At 36.3% G+C, this 15420-nt stretch overlaps 2 protein-coding genes across 2 annotated transcripts; one reads left to right on the forward strand and one right to left on the reverse strand.

Moving 5' to 3' along the window:
- Positions 1-367: 367 nt before the first annotated feature.
- On the forward strand, positions 368-10488 carry pelo (pelota mRNA surveillance and ribosome rescue factor). Its single transcript, XM_081392448.1, has 13 exons — positions 368-681; positions 1685-1777; positions 1873-2023; positions 2330-2420; positions 4171-4334; positions 5469-5529; positions 5606-5767; positions 7143-7189; positions 7292-7365; positions 7525-7596; positions 7705-7779; positions 7912-7943; positions 8047-10488. Exons 1-13 carry the CDS (start codon positions 641-643, stop codon positions 8136-8138), a joined length of 1155 nt encoding a protein of 384 aa, XP_081248574.1. The 5' UTR covers positions 368-640; the 3' UTR covers positions 8139-10488.
- A 2141-nt stretch (positions 10489-12629) lies between these two features.
- Positions 12630-15246, reverse strand: paqr4b (progestin and adipoQ receptor family member IVb; the record flags this gene model as incomplete). The annotated part of the gene is made up of 3 exons (XM_081392569.1): positions 12630-13063; positions 14046-14264; positions 15081-15246. The coding sequence occupies 3 exons, from the start codon at positions 15244-15246 to the stop codon at positions 12630-12632; spliced, it is 819 nt and encodes a 272-aa protein (XP_081248695.1).
- Between the last annotated feature and the right edge of the window lie 174 nt (positions 15247-15420).

Here is a 15420-nt window from a genome sequence, read left to right on the forward strand (position 1 = left end):
GGAGATTTGGGCATACTGGATTAAATAGTATGCTTAAAATAATAGGGAAACATGAAACTGGGTTGTGTGAGCAGTGTAATATTATAGAGTCAATAAACATGTAATTATTAATTGTCCTAGGTACAAGCAGGAAAAGATGATTCTGAAAGATAGGCTTAGTCAAGAAAAAATAGATTTGAAATTATATTACAACTGAATTCAGGGCATGTGGGGTATAGAGCAATATTTCGTTTTTTGGAGAAAAAAAACTGTTATTAAACAGTTATTAAAATTGTGTTTATAATGATGTGAATAATAATGTATTATTATTAATAGTTTTATTTAGTTATTTTATGTATTTATTTAGTTATTTTGAAGCGGGTAAAGTAGGCCATTTTGATCCACACTCTATTTCAGAAGGTGGCGGTAATGCACACTAAAAAGTTGTTTGTCAACCGCCATTAAAAATCAGAAGAAGAAGAATCTATTAGCCAATGATGACGCAAATCAGAAAGCGACAATTCGAATCGTCTGATTCATTCCAAAGTGGCAGAATGTGCCAATGCTGATGCGGAAACGTCGCCAAAATTGACGATTAAATGGATTAGGACACTCGCAATCAAATATGTATTTTGTTTTTGAATAGCTAACCTATTTGACCATGAAGTTGGTACATAAAGACATCGAGAAGGATAATGCCGGGTGAGTGTTAATCTCTACAGCACTTTTGGACATCATGTGGGCTTTCCGAGTTGAGTGCTATGGCAGTACCGTGATGCAGTGATGGTGTCATATGACAATACCTGGGTACTTGCTATTAAATAAAAAAACATGATAGTACAGTGGTGCTTTTTAAATGGTCGAACTGACTCGGAATGCGCAGTCTGTACAATATATACTCTAAATGCTGCCAATGCTCAACCCGGTGCTTTGTTGACAAACTTGGCATGTTTCACTTTCACACACAATATTGCCTTTGCTGTAGCGCCCAATTTTGACCGTATGGGGCGAGTCCTTTGCGGATGTATATAGAGAGTAATACGCCTCAGGTTTGAGCTGCAGTGTTGTGTTAGAGAATAATGATATTTAGACTCTACAAATAGGGGTTTCACTTTCTAGCACTTTCCGTTTGAACGTCAAATAATTGTGATAATGCAAGCAAACATAATGGTTTCACAGACCGGGCTTAGATTAAGCCAGTATTAGGCCTTAGTTCAATTAGGACATTTAGTGGCTTTTATAAACGTGCCTTAGAGAAAAAGACTGGTGTGCATCTTGAGACAAAACAATGGCACTGCCACTAACATATTTTATGACATTAAATTATGCCAGAGCGCACTGTCCGACCACCTCACTTAAGTATTTTATTGTATTTCTGATTCTGAGTGAATCAGAATATCGAATGCTAAAATTATTAAGCGGGCTGTGGTTTTTGGGTTGAATTTTTTTATTGAATTGTGGTCAGACTCATTATGAAATAGCCATAGAAGTTCTTATAATTGCATTCAATTTCAAACAAACAAACAAACAAACACATCAACCTGAAATATATTGTTACTTATCATCTTATCTATCATTAAGGGTAAGAAACCTATATATATATATATATATATATATATATATATATACATATACATATAATATTGTGACAACACAAACATGGAGATTTGTTACCAACAATTGATATTGAATTTCCTTCTTTTAGTCAGGTGACACTAATACCTGATGAGGCAGAGGATATGTGGCACACCTACAACCTGCTGCAGGTGGGCGACAGCCTCAGAGCCTCAACCATCAGGTCTGCCTCTTTTTTACAGTCTTGGTTTATTACACTTAATATTAGAGATTTTTTCCATAAGTTCAATGATGAAAACAATCTTATGTCACAAACAGGAAAGTGCAGACGGAGTCCTCCACGGGGAGTGTGGGAAGTTCACGTGTGCGTACCACCCTGACTTTATGTGTGGAGACGATAGACTTTGATTCCCAGGCCTGTCAGCTCAGAGTCAAAGGAACAAACATCCAGGAGAACCAGTATGTGAAGGTCAGTGTGCAGTAATAATGGTTTAGCCTAGTACTTTCTAAAATATTTAACTTCAACTTTTTATTTTTCATTTTTCAAAAGTTTGTTGCCTGATAGCAATTTATGATACAAATTGTATGCTTAAATTACATAACTATAGTGCTAACTTTGCACCTAAAATATAATTTATTCTTCATACATTTGAATAATAAGGGGAATACCATTTATAATTAGCATTGATCCTTGGGATAAATTCCATATATTATTTTAGTCTAAATGTGAAAGCTGGAATCAAAGTCATATTTCTTGTCTTGTGTCATTATATAGATGGGTGCCTATCATACCATTGAGCTGGAGCTCAACAGGAAGTTCACTCTCGCCAAAAAAGTCTGGGACACTGTGGTGCTGGACAGAATAGGTAGTGTGTTGGTATTTGTTTTTGTGTATTTTTTGGGGTAAAATTAGCTTTTCTAGCTAATAACAATTTTACATACTAGGTAATGTTTGAAATTTAGAAAAAAATGTAATGAAATTTTACAATATTTTAGCATCATGTAGACACCCAACTTTAGAAACAAAAGTTGTGAAGAAGAAAGTTTTACAGTGAAAATGGATGGTGATCATGTCTATCAAGCTGAAGAATTATTATTATTATTTTATTTGTCCTGCCTATTTGCATTTACTTAGGACATGCCTCTCATCCGTCTACCCTTGTAATGCAAAAAAGCGAGTCTACACTCACTCTTTACATTATTTCCCGCCCGAAATTAAATGATTCCATTGGTGATCACTTTTACTATTAGTGCCACGTTTGACCCTCAAGTTCTAAATTACCTTTTGCTAATATATCGTTTTAAAAGTCAGCAAAAGTACATCTGATTGCCATTATTTAGATATAAAAGCAGAAGAGACTTTTTACTGCTGTCATGGTAAATGAGGACTTTAAAGGGGTTGTGACATGGATTTTTAAAATTATTTTAATATGTTTCTTGAGGTTCACTGATAATGTCAAAATATATATGTGGCGAAACAATTATTTTCAACCTTCATTCTGGCCCTCTGTCTTAAATGATACATTTTTAAGCTGCAGCTTCTTTAAGCTTCTTTAAGCTTGAATAAATAAATGCTCTGCTTTCTAATGAGGAGGATGTTTTAATGGTACAAATACATTTTTTTATGTCAAAAGATCAATGGAAATTTGATTTCTCATGTCATGACACCTTTAATTCTTTCCACATCACTCCAAAGAGAAGTGCGGGTAAAGCCCGGAACACACCAAACCGACGCCAAAGAACTAGCGCTGATGAAAGCCAGCTGTGTTGTCGCCTGCGTCGGGGGAAAAAGCTGCATTGAACACACCAAGAGAACTACAGACAACTGTCAGCTAGAATGCGCATTCTGCGCCTGCCTGTAAATGAGACAACTGTCTATTTCTGAAGACATATTCATTTATATTCGTCACTCAAAAAGAGAAACCGACGCTGCAGATACACAAACCGTAAACAAAGCAGTGCATGCTTACCGTTTTGAATATCAATCCTGCTAAACACTTTCTTTATTCCACTCCGCTCATGTTAATATTGAAATATTCGCCAAGGAACACTCGGTAAGATGGCGTAACATTAGAACAGCCTTCTATCTGTACCGTTTTGACTTCTTTGCTTGCTGTTTTGCTATTATTCTCGTGCACTGACTCGTTCACTAAGCTGAACAGCCAACCAGAGTTCTCTCTCTCACTGACGGCCCGACGTCGATTCAACATGTCGAATTGGCCCAAAAAAAGCCGACGAGGACCAACTTCAGCCGACGGTGCGGAACACACTGAGAAAACTTAGTCGGCCGACCGTCGGCTTGGTGTGTCCCGGGCTTATGACCTAAAAGTGAAAATAATATTTTTATGCACGTTAGTATGTGAGCATTTACAGGCGTGTGTGCTTCATAAGGACACCACATTAAGAAACATGATCCCTGTTTAAACATGTTGTCTTTGCCTTATTATATGAGTAACAGTGCCACATTTTGTAGTTGTAATTCGACAAAGTATCTTGGCTTGACAACTGCAGTCACCGTTCATTTTCAATGCATGGCATAGGACAGCTATGAGTATGTTAAAAAGTTGATGAATCTGATCCAGCTCATCACCAGTTTGTTTGAATCCTGATCTATAGAGCAGGCATGTGATCCCGCTCAAAAAGCAGATGTGGCTGCTGTCGTGATGCAGGAAGGCCTGGCCAATCTGGTTCTCGTAACTCCAGCCATGACCTTACTCAGGGCAAAGGTTGAGGTCACCATTCCCCGCAAGAGGAAAGGCAGTTGTGCTCAACATGACAAGGTGAACCGATAAAACTTTGCAACAATAAATCTGACAGTGTTTATCATTATATTTAACAAATAAAAATGACTGTTTTTGTTTATGTTGGGTAGCTAGAAGCTGTTGGTCACCCAAATCCATATTTCCCTATATTTTATTGTAGATCAATGTAAATTATACTTCTTACTTTACCAAGGGATATCAGCTTGAATGTATAATAGCTTTGTGTGAAATTGAATGTTATCATACTGTATATATACATCCTACTGCCTACGGGTCTCTAAACAGTTTCAAGGAAGAAAAACGAAAAACAGAACCTAAGAAAATTTGAACTAGAACACAAAGGGAAACATCATGAACAACATGCTTATTTTGGTAAAAAAAAAAGTTTTTTTCTTTAAAAAGAAAGAAAGGAAAAAGCTAAGAGAGAAAATATGGCCCATTCTTTTTGGTTTGGGTTTAAGAACTGGAAATAATTCAGCTCGATATTTATGTGTATTGCTAAAAGAAACAGTGGGTTGTTGTTGTCAGGAGTGATGCTGATTGTGGAATAGACATCTCGCCACAGGCTTTATTATTTGATTCGCACGTCTTCAATTTATACTTTCTTTGTGATATATATCACAACTAGTTATATTAAACTAGTCTGCCATGAAAAACTAGTACATTTTTAGATTATTTTTTCAACCGGCTGCTGAGGGAGTGGTGAATTTGACATTCTCTCTTATGACTGCTGTAATCAATTTATCTCACTTTTTTTACTCTTTCGGAGAATTGTGGAAATGCAATCATGGATTTTTATTTATTTATTTTTTTACATTTGTAATTGGAGCAAATGGGAATGGAAAAATTGTATTTGCTATAGTTTTCCGTTCTCAAGTTTAACCAATTATGCGGCTTCCTCTTCTGAGAACCCAGAAATGTGATATTTATTTTTATCCATTGAATCCATACATTTTAAATTCAACGTTAAGAATCTAAGAATGAGAACGAGATGTTGTCACTGCTGGTATTAATTCTGGTTGCATTGTACTCTGTGTACTGCACATTTTGTACAAATGTAGTTGGTTCAATGTATATAGAAATTACTGCATATATATTTCAAAAATATGAGACCCATGTTATATACAGTGACACTGATGTGTTCTATTTCAGGCATTAGATCGATTTTATGAGGCTGTCATGCAGGGCATTCTGAGACACTTCAATTTTGATGGTAATTTATTTTATTTTTTTTATCAGATAAGAATATACATTAGATTAACAAATAAATAAATGTATGTGTTTCTCAGTGGTGAAGTGTATTCTGGTGGCCAGTCCAGGCTTTGTGAAAGATCAGTTCATCTCATACCTCTTTAAAGAGGCAGTAAGACAAGACTGCAAAATTCTTCTGGAGAACAGATCCAAATTCATGTTGGTGCACTCCTCATCCGGACACAAGTATTCTCTCAAAGGTCAGAGTCCCTCAATCCTCTGTTCACCTTTTAAAGTATGGATGTGCAAAACCTTAAATTTTCACAATTGCTTATCATGGGCTTGTCATGGTTTATAGCAGCAGTTATAAATGGTACAAGGGTAGAGGCCATGAAAAGACATTATGTTCTTAAATCAATATCTTAATGAATATAATAGCATTCAATAATGTGAAGTCACTTGCAGCGTAACTCTGCCGTGTATGGCTCACTCAGGGGAGGAGCTGAGCTATTAATACCGATTCAGTCGTGGGCAGAGCCTTTTACATTGTGATGTCACCATGCCATTGTGATGTGGCAAATGGAGTGGAAGGATTTTTACCATAATAGGGTGGTTGTGTACACACACTGAAGACACATATTTATGTTAAAAACAATGTAAAAGTGAATTTAAATGCATTTATTGGGAAAACCATTCAATATATGCAAAGAGTCAATATTTACAGTGTTGACCCATATTCTTTATAACCCCAGCAATTCAATCTGGCATGCTGGATATCAGCTTCCGGGCCAAATCCTGAATGATGGTGATCCATTCTTGCCTTATTAGTGCTTGGAGTTGATCACAATTTGTGAACTTTTGCTTGTCCACTTCCCTTTGGGATTAAAATCCGGGGAGTTGCTTGGCCACGGATCCAAAACTTCAATGTTATGATCTCTGAGCCACTTCATTTATTATTACTCTTGTCTTGTGGCATGGTGCTCCATCATGCTGGAAAATGTACAGATCATCACCAAATTGCTCCTGGATCATTAGAAGTTGCAAACGTTGCGAAACACACAATGTGTCACTGCTAATACTTTTGGCCACGATTGTACGTGATTTATACTGAGAAGGAGAATTTGTTTTTTATTACCTTTCATGTAGTGTAATATAGCAGTTGTTGAATGCAAAGGGTCTGCAAAGTTTCAAAGATCATATGCGTGATAAATGGAGTTATTGTCTGCCAAAAGAAAGAACAGATTATGAACTGCCTGAAACAAGTCATTAGTAACTCCAGTCTTGCTTACAAATTTGCATAATGCCAGCCTATGGTCCTCATTGGCTAAAGTAAACGGTGTCTACTTAAAGCATTGCCTTCAAGCACACTGTAGTTGTAGCTGCAGCCTGGCACAGTGACCTTTCGTTTCTGACACTCACTGCAAGCAGTAGACTGGACCATCTGACCAATCAGAGCAGAGTAAGCTCTCGGAAAGGAGGGGTTTAGAGTGACTGAATCCTTTATCAAACCGTTTCAGACACTCTGAGAAAAGAGGTGATGCTGCAATGTATATTGAGGATTTTATTTAATCAACTTTTAGAAATAAATGTCAGTTTTTAAAGTGACATTATAAATGTGAGATTTTACTTCTACAGAAGTGCTGTGTGATCCAGCAGTCACGGCTCGATTGTCTGACACCAAGGTGACTAAGTTTGGATTTGTACATCTACATATATAAAGCTTGTAGCATTCTGTAAGCACAGTGTAGTGTCTATTGCTATGAGAGGGTTTTTTTCTGTTTTAGGCTGCTGGAGAGGTAAAGGCTTTGGAAGACTTTTACAAGATGCTTCAACAGGAGCCTGATCGAGCTTTCTATGGGTGATCAAACTAATTACCATTTAAATGAGTCATTCCTGTTAATATTACACACAACCTGAATGAGAAAACACATTTGCGTTTCCGGTTAATCAATGACATTGATACATGATTATTTATAACAGTCTTTTCATCCATTAATAAAGCTTTTTTTCTGGACAGATTGGCTCATGTGGAAAGAGCGAGTGAAGCTTTAGCCATTGACATCCTATTGATCAGTGACAAACTATTCAGGTACTTTTGAAAGTAACAAATTCATTATTTACCTTTTATGACTTCATATATGAATATGTTTTTTTCTTTTTTTTTCTTCTTTTTTTTTCTTCTTCTTCTTCATGATAGACATCAAGACATAGCCACCCGCAGCCGGTATGTTCGACTTGTAGACGGTGTAAAGGAAAATGGAGGAACTGTCAGGTATTCATATGAATTTTCAATTCAATTTCAGTAATGTCATGCATTTATAGTTCTATATGCGTAATGGGAAAAACTTTGCTCTTTGCTCACCAATATTGTTGACTTTTTTTTTCCCTCCTGCTTTCCTTTAAGAATGTTCTCAAGCCTGCATGTATCTGGAGAACGTAAGCTACTTTTTCAAAGTCTTTGTTTCAGAGAGAGTTATTTTGGATCGTCAAAATGTGGGTCGTTTGGATTTGTCTGAAATGGTGCGATTTGTCTCTGTAGAGTTGAATCAGCTGAGTGGAGTGGCGGCCATCCTGAGGTTCCCCATCGCTGATGTGTCTGAAGCTGAGGACAGCAGCTCTGATGAAGACTAACATTATAGTCTTGTGCAAAAGGATTTAGTGTGAAAGGTTGGGAATGTTTCACATTAAGGACTAAATGGCCTTAATAAAGGATTTAAAAGCAATTGAAGTTTTACAAAAACCTTGATAATTTTGATTATTTGTGACTGATGCAATTACAAAATAATCTTACTGAATCCTAATTTTTCCTATGAATACTACTCCGAATAACACCATTTCTTGCCATTTTTTTTATTTCATTTTCAACAGTTTCAATAGACCAATTCTTTGTCAGCATCACAGTTTGTCACACTGAAGTAGTGGCAAATATACTCAAGTAGTCACACTAAGTAGAGCATAAACACAGTGTTTAATACATTTACAGTATTGCACACATTTTAGTCTCAATAGCAATGCAACTTACCTAACCATGCAGTGGCTGTTTCCAATTAATATGTAGCTTTGATTTATTGTAACTTCTTTCTTCGTTGACGATGACTCATGTCTTACACATCACTGTCTTTATACCTCTGTTCGCAATACACATCTCACACTAACAGCGATTGCTGTGTAACAGGCCAACAGCTCTGCTAGTAAAATCCAAAGAATACTTAGTTTTTTATGAATACATTAGGGTATGTTTCAGGGTCACCAATTCTGAATAACAACCCATCTAGCACGGTTAAATCATTGGTAGAATGGATAAAATATTTCAATACCGGCATTTCAATCAACAAATACAATTAGTCTAATATGTCAATGTCAAACCTTTAACCTGCAGGAAAAAATCAACCCATGTCAACAGTTTAAAAGCCTAATTTTGTGGGAAAACCGCAGACTTGGCAACCCTGGTATGCGTACACTGCGCGTGATGTAAATCTTTTATGATTAGCATTAGTAGTAAGATCTTACTGTATGCGAGCAGCAGCATGGTTTTCTAACTGTGCATATGCTCAACCTTCACATGTGATTTTTATTTCATTTTTGTTGCACAAAGTAGCCGGTCCTAGTGTTAATTTTGACATAAGCGTTAAAATACAACTTTTGTTTCCATGACAATTGTTGATGAATCAAGATGAGACTAAAATATAGTTTAAAATTTTTTTACTTTACCAAAACCTCTCCCTATATTCTTCACGGAAAATGAAAAGAAAAATGTTTTTATCAAGCCTCCACGAGCTTTCATGTTTGGGGTTGCCAGATGTCAAGTTTAATGCACACATGCTTTCTCTACACTGTGGAAAAAATGCAGATGATCTGAAAACACAGACATACGTAAGTTGGAGTTTAACGATCTCCATTGTGATATTCTGCTCAAATAAAAGAGTAATACAGCCAGTCTGTGTTCCTTCATGAGCAGTTGTGCTATTTGTTGTGGCCAAGTCTGTGATCAAACATTCTCAGTGATGAACTGTAATTAATCCAAATATGGATCACCACTGTGGTTGCAGAATAAATGCACTTATGCGTCCACTCTATGACAATACAAAGTCTGTTGTTTTAATAGAAAAACATAATTTTATTAACATAATTTGGAATTAATATTAAGAATTTCACTTTTAGCTTAACCATGACTAAAATATGACTAGTTTTCATTGACTATAAAACAAGAATAAAATTCCCAGACTTCAACTAAAACTTGACTAAAAAAAACAAACAAAAAACAGGACAGGACAGGACGACAAAAAATGAAAACTGAAAAGGACATTTGGCAGAAAACTAAATTTAAAAAATAGCTTACAAAATTACCACTAGATGGTTCACATGTAGGCAACACTGGCCTAGTAGGTTATTTTACAATCCAAAAAGAAACGGATGAGATTAAACAACAAACTTCTAGAGATCATAATAATAGATGCCCATGTTGATGAGTGCTAGCTTGTGTTAGTTTAAAAGAGTACAAAGATGAAATTAATGACATTTTGTAGCGTCCATGTGTCGACTTCCCACGTTTAATCAAATGGAAGACACTGTGAGTAGTTGTCTTTATTATTTTGTGATTCTTCATAAAGGACTACTGTATTTCAATTGTATGTGTTGATATAAGTTCATAACATATTTTGCATGTTTTCTGGTATGTTCAACACGTGCCACAAAGAAATTATGCTAAGGTATTGCTGGGTGGCTGAATGGGTAGAAGAGCACATCCACAGGTCTCCAAGACATTCTGTTCTCTAGATATAGCTAAGGACCCATGGTTTTATTTTTTTTGCCCTAGTCCTTATATTAACAAAGTAGTGATAGCACACCTTAACAAGCCTCACAATTTTAAGTTATTTGTGTCATCATCAATCGCTAAAATGTAAAATATTGCACTGTTGAAAATGTGTATGAAAATAATTGAGTCCATACTTTTCCTATATAAACTTTCCCCACACATGCCTAATTACATACTTCAGTGAGTTACAGAAAAAGACTTTCAAGTCCAGCTTGTTAAATTCAAGTAATTTTATATTGATATACATTTCATATTTCACATATGTAGCACCTTGTAAATAGAAATCATCAGGTTTGCCAACAGTAATGCCATAAAATTCAGGATACAATCATCTGGATTGAATTTCTGAACCTTAGGATAAAGTGCATTCAGAGATTATCATTGCACATTGTATTGGGGTTTTCCTTCACAACATATTTTTTTTTAACAATACATTTTTTACCATGGTATTCCTTGGTTCTCGACTCAAAAATAGGTCTTAGGTCTGTTCTGAAATGACTGCAGACAGTGGTGAAAAACAGTGCTAAATGCAAAAACTAACCATATAATTGTGCATGCATAATATACAGGCCTATCAACATTTAAAGGAAAAGGGACTCTTTTTATATATTATCGTTGACATCAAAATTTGTCAACGATAAGTCGACAAATTAAGTATGGGTCATTCCGTGTCAAATCAACCAAATTGCGGAAACTTCCCCGGCTCATATTTTTGATTTTGTCAATATTTTTTCTGCGGAAATACAAAATACAAAAAAAGATAAATAGTGATGAAAGCCAAAATATTAAAGGGATACTTCAGGATTTAGCATTAAGCTTTGTATTAGTAGAAAACCTGTAGTATTTTCGAATTACTGTGCTTTCCACCCTCATATCCCCCTGAGACGAGAGATTTATGTATTTTTTGTCTGGAAAAAATCCTCCGATGACGCAAAAATCGTCATTTTGCGTCATCGGAGGATTTTCTGGCCAGAGGCTAAAGACCACAGCCAGTAGTAGGGGCTGTTCCGCATGTGTTCAACCCACCCATAGAGGGTGGGATCTCACTCACAGAATGTACACACAGTGTCAGCCGTCTTTCTTTGGAAGCTAAACTAGCAGGCTCTTGTTCTGTGGAGAAAGCTGAGTAGTAGGGGTCACCATCCTCTTTTTCCCGGACATGTCCGGCCGTCGAGATCGTCCAAAATGTCCGGGATTCGGCTTTTGCTTTCTGCAGTCGCCATTCATTGTTTACATGCACACCTTTTGTTTCAGTCTAGCTGAATTCATTCCGATTGGTGAATCTGAATGTAGTGTTTACATGAACGCTAAACAAGTGATCGGTTGATGTGCGTTTTAACATTGCTAAGAAAATTCCCGCTCCTCCGTGAGAGATACGAGACCATTTTCAATGGTCAAAAACCAAATGTGGATCACTTTGCACACAGCTGGTATTTAAAGGGCAATGTCTGAAGAATAAATAATGTTGAAATTAGAAATGTATCTCGTTTCCCTCTAAAACAAATGCATACATCATCACACCTGCCTGGCCCCCGTAAGACAGGTTGGAGGTTAACCTAACTTTAAGTTATTTACTATGATTTTTAAGAACATTCTTTTCGGGAATATGAATACTACTTAACTTTTATCCTAAGAACGATCTCAAGAAAAAAAGATAAGAACATTTTTTAGAAATGTTTTTTAAGAATACAAAACATTCTTAGCTTTTTTCTTAAGTTATAAAATAAGAGGAAATTGGCAGTTTAGAAGAATTTTATTCTCAAAAATGTTTTATGAATCCAGCCTCAGAATCTAAAAAGGATATTAAGGTATCTTTAATAATTATTGAATAAGAGGCATGCAAACTTGGGGCAAAAAACACAAGAAGTGCTTTTCCCATTTTTGAACTTTCACTGTTGTCAACAGATTTAACTAATAGACCTACCAATCTCTGTGTAAAAATAAAATAATGATGCTGCCATCTTTCTAAAGTAATTTGTATCCTGCTGTAATTTGGCTCAAAATCTCAGGCAAAAATGGTCAATTTGACCCCACTCTACAAAAAAAGTGGCTTACCGAGTAAATATGCATCCAACACATTTAATATTTTGGCTTTCTTCTTCATTTATGTATTTCTTTCACCAGACAAAAAAAAGATCAAAATCAAACTGTTTAGCCGGGGACCTCTGGTTGAGTTGAACACGGAATGACCCATATATATCAAAGAAAGTAGCATTCGATTACCAATTGATATCACCACACCGAAAACTCTACAACAATTTCCCTGGATTTCTTTAAATATCATGATGACATATCAGTCTGCAAGTTTATTCATCAGGACAGTGATGCACCTTTAACCACGTTAAATCTTCCAGCGTGCCCCAGTGCAAGTACAGAATGGACAGAATGACCATGATGTGCATTATTTGGTGACTATTTAACCAGTAGTCAAACCGACCAGGACTGAAACGCTCAGGCAGGCGGGAAATATTGATGAGTCCCCCTAGTAATGCCAAAGCATCCATGGTGAGGTAGAGACGAAGGGATGCGGGGCTTCCTCTGCCTGCGCCAGTCAGACGCAACAGAAAGAGAACGAAGCGGAAGAAGGCCTGCCAGGCGAAAGATTGCAGTCGGTGCACATTATTCCGTGCAGTGACAGCGCAGTAAACACCATAGCCAGAGAGGAGGAGATATGCCAACATCGCCACACGACGGGAAGATGGGTAACACAACAAAGTTATGTAAATGATTGGCAGAGCACCTGCAAAAAGAACATACAATGAATGCATTGAACTTTGGCCCTTGAAAGCAGCAACGATTTGTACATGAATTGATCAATACATTCTAAAAAATAAAGGTTCTAAAAGTTTTTTTTTTGCAGTGAGTAATGCCATAGAAGAACCATTTTTGGTTCCCCAAATAACCTTTTAAGTGAACAGTTAAAATAACTTCTTAATGTAAAGAACATTTTAATCTAAATAACCTTTTTACACTATAGAATGGAAGGTTCCATGGATGCTAGAAACTTTAGATTTCATCAATTCGCTGTCTTAAAACTCATTCTTACCTCACTTTCTGTCTGTAATCTGTGTGTTTGTGTTAGATATTAGTTTTGTTTATTAGAATATTTCAATAAAGTTTTTATTTAAAGAAGTGTCTTGTGTTATGTGCTTACAAATTTAAACGGCTGATCTTGTTACCTTGCTAATAATAGTATTTTCACTATATTTCGGATAGTAATATCCGCTGCAGAGTTGATATTTACAGTCCCAATTGAGCGCGGGACGATTCATTTGTTAGGCCGTAAAATAAGTGACTCTTTCGAAATTCCCTATAAAATTAATAATGATTCCCTTTGAGCTGTTTACCTTACAATGCAGTGTATAACAAATTCATCTCTGTATAATCCCTTTTGCCAGCTGAGGTCACCGAATGAGAGATGCCTTGTTTAACAATGAGACAGTGTCACTCTCCAAAACTTTCACCCTTTCTGTTCCTCTCTGGTGGATTGAGCTGCCATCCTCCACCTGAACGGCTGTGACCATCACATCTTTTAAGAAGCAGCTGAGACACCTATTCCACAACCACCCCACACCCATGAACCAATCCAGTTTCACAGACACACAAATTCTCTGTATTTCTCATCTCTAGCTTGCTTCCTTACATATCGCTTTTGTTCTTCTCTTGTAAGTCGCTGACTTGCTAAATTCGTAAATTTAATTCTAAATTTGGTAGGCACTCACCGAGAGTGTTGACAAGACAGACGCCAACCATGTCGAAGCACAGCAGTATGTCATAAATATGTGCTCCACCCTCGTGGTTCATGAAGAGATGGTAGAAGACTGAACAAACAGTGGGAGACAGACAAGCCAGATAATGCACCACACCAATCCACCACTCATCCACTTCAGTCCATGGGATATTCACAGGTAAAAATAGCAAAAAACAGATGAAGGGGATACCTTATGGACAAAAAACAAACAAAAAAATAAAATAAAAAAACACGTTACCATATGGCAGAACCTGATTTCACCAAATCCATGTTCCTGGAACAACATTCCAATCAACCAGTTAGACTTGAGGGACAATTTTACAGTTTTGCTTTTTATGCTGTTTATGTTCATCTTGAAATATTACTATGATGTAAAAGTTATTTTAGATTTCACAGCAAAAGAAAATGCTTTTTTCTTCCTAAGAAAAAAAAAAAACATGAACTATCAGTCAGAGGACAGAAGGTATTTTAGAGGCCTTAGAAATTTGCATATGAAATATCATACAGTAGGGCAGGCTTTATAGGGCTAACATGTCTTTTTAACATGAAGACATACAATGCTTTAAATGCGTTACTACTTAATTCTATAAAGTCCAATACAATTCCAAAGAAAATCCATTAAATTCCAAAAACTGTTTTTAGTTCCTTCCAAAATATAGGCCCACAGAATTTTTACTGCACTTTTACTGCTCACAGCAATTATACATTATCACTTCCAATGCAGCAATTCTCTAACGCGGATTAGGTGTAATCCCACGTAATGCAATTTACGAGCCCTTCTGAAGAGTGTTACTGAGTGAACCGTAGAGAAAGTAGCCCTAAATTACACGTTCACAAGGTTTCCCTCCTCTCCCATCAGTGGAATAATGCAGGAATTATGAATTGAATTTAACATCCACAAAATTACTTTACAGCTCCCTAAGTTTACAGTTGATCATATGTTAAACAATTTCTAGACATTACAGTACAAACTATGCAAGGTTTTTTTTTTTTTTTTTTTTCATACCATGTGTATAGATGTTCCCAAGTTCATTATGCAGATAGAACAAACTTCGGAGACAGTCTCTGTAAGTGGATATAGGCCGGTATCCTTTCAGGACATATTTGTTGAACTGAAGATGTGGTGGTGAATTCTTAAAATCCAGAAGTTTTGGTCCAGTAAAAAAATCCATAGCAGAAAAAGTTAAATATGCTCGGATGTCCTTGACTACTTTCATCTTCCTTTGGGAGGAAAGCCTGTAATCTCTTTAAATTTCTTAAATCAAGCTATAAATGCATAGTCGGCTAGTTTTAGCTAACTAGCCAATTTTAGCTGACTAGTGATGGTAAAAGTTGCTTTCTGACAC

This window comes from Scardinius erythrophthalmus, assembly GCF_964197995.2.
Source record: "Scardinius erythrophthalmus genome assembly, chromosome: 18".
NCBI classification, from domain to species: Eukaryota; Metazoa; Chordata; class Actinopteri; order Cypriniformes; family Leuciscidae; genus Scardinius; species Scardinius erythrophthalmus.

What these genes read in the sequence shown, in the direction of transcription:
- pelo (XM_081392448.1), top strand. Translation starts at nt 641, where the DNA reads ATGAAGTTGGTACATAAAGACATCGAGAAGGATAATGCCGG. An exon ending in ACACAAGTATTCTCTCAAAG is followed by an intron (nt 5,768 to 7,142) that starts GTCAGAGTCCCT and finishes TTACTTCTACAG; the next exon opens with AAGTGCTGTGTGATCCAGCA. An exon ending in ATCAGTGACAAACTATTCAG is followed by an intron (nt 7,597 to 7,704) that starts GTACTTTTGAAA and finishes TCTTCATGATAG; the next exon opens with ACATCAAGACATAGCCACCC.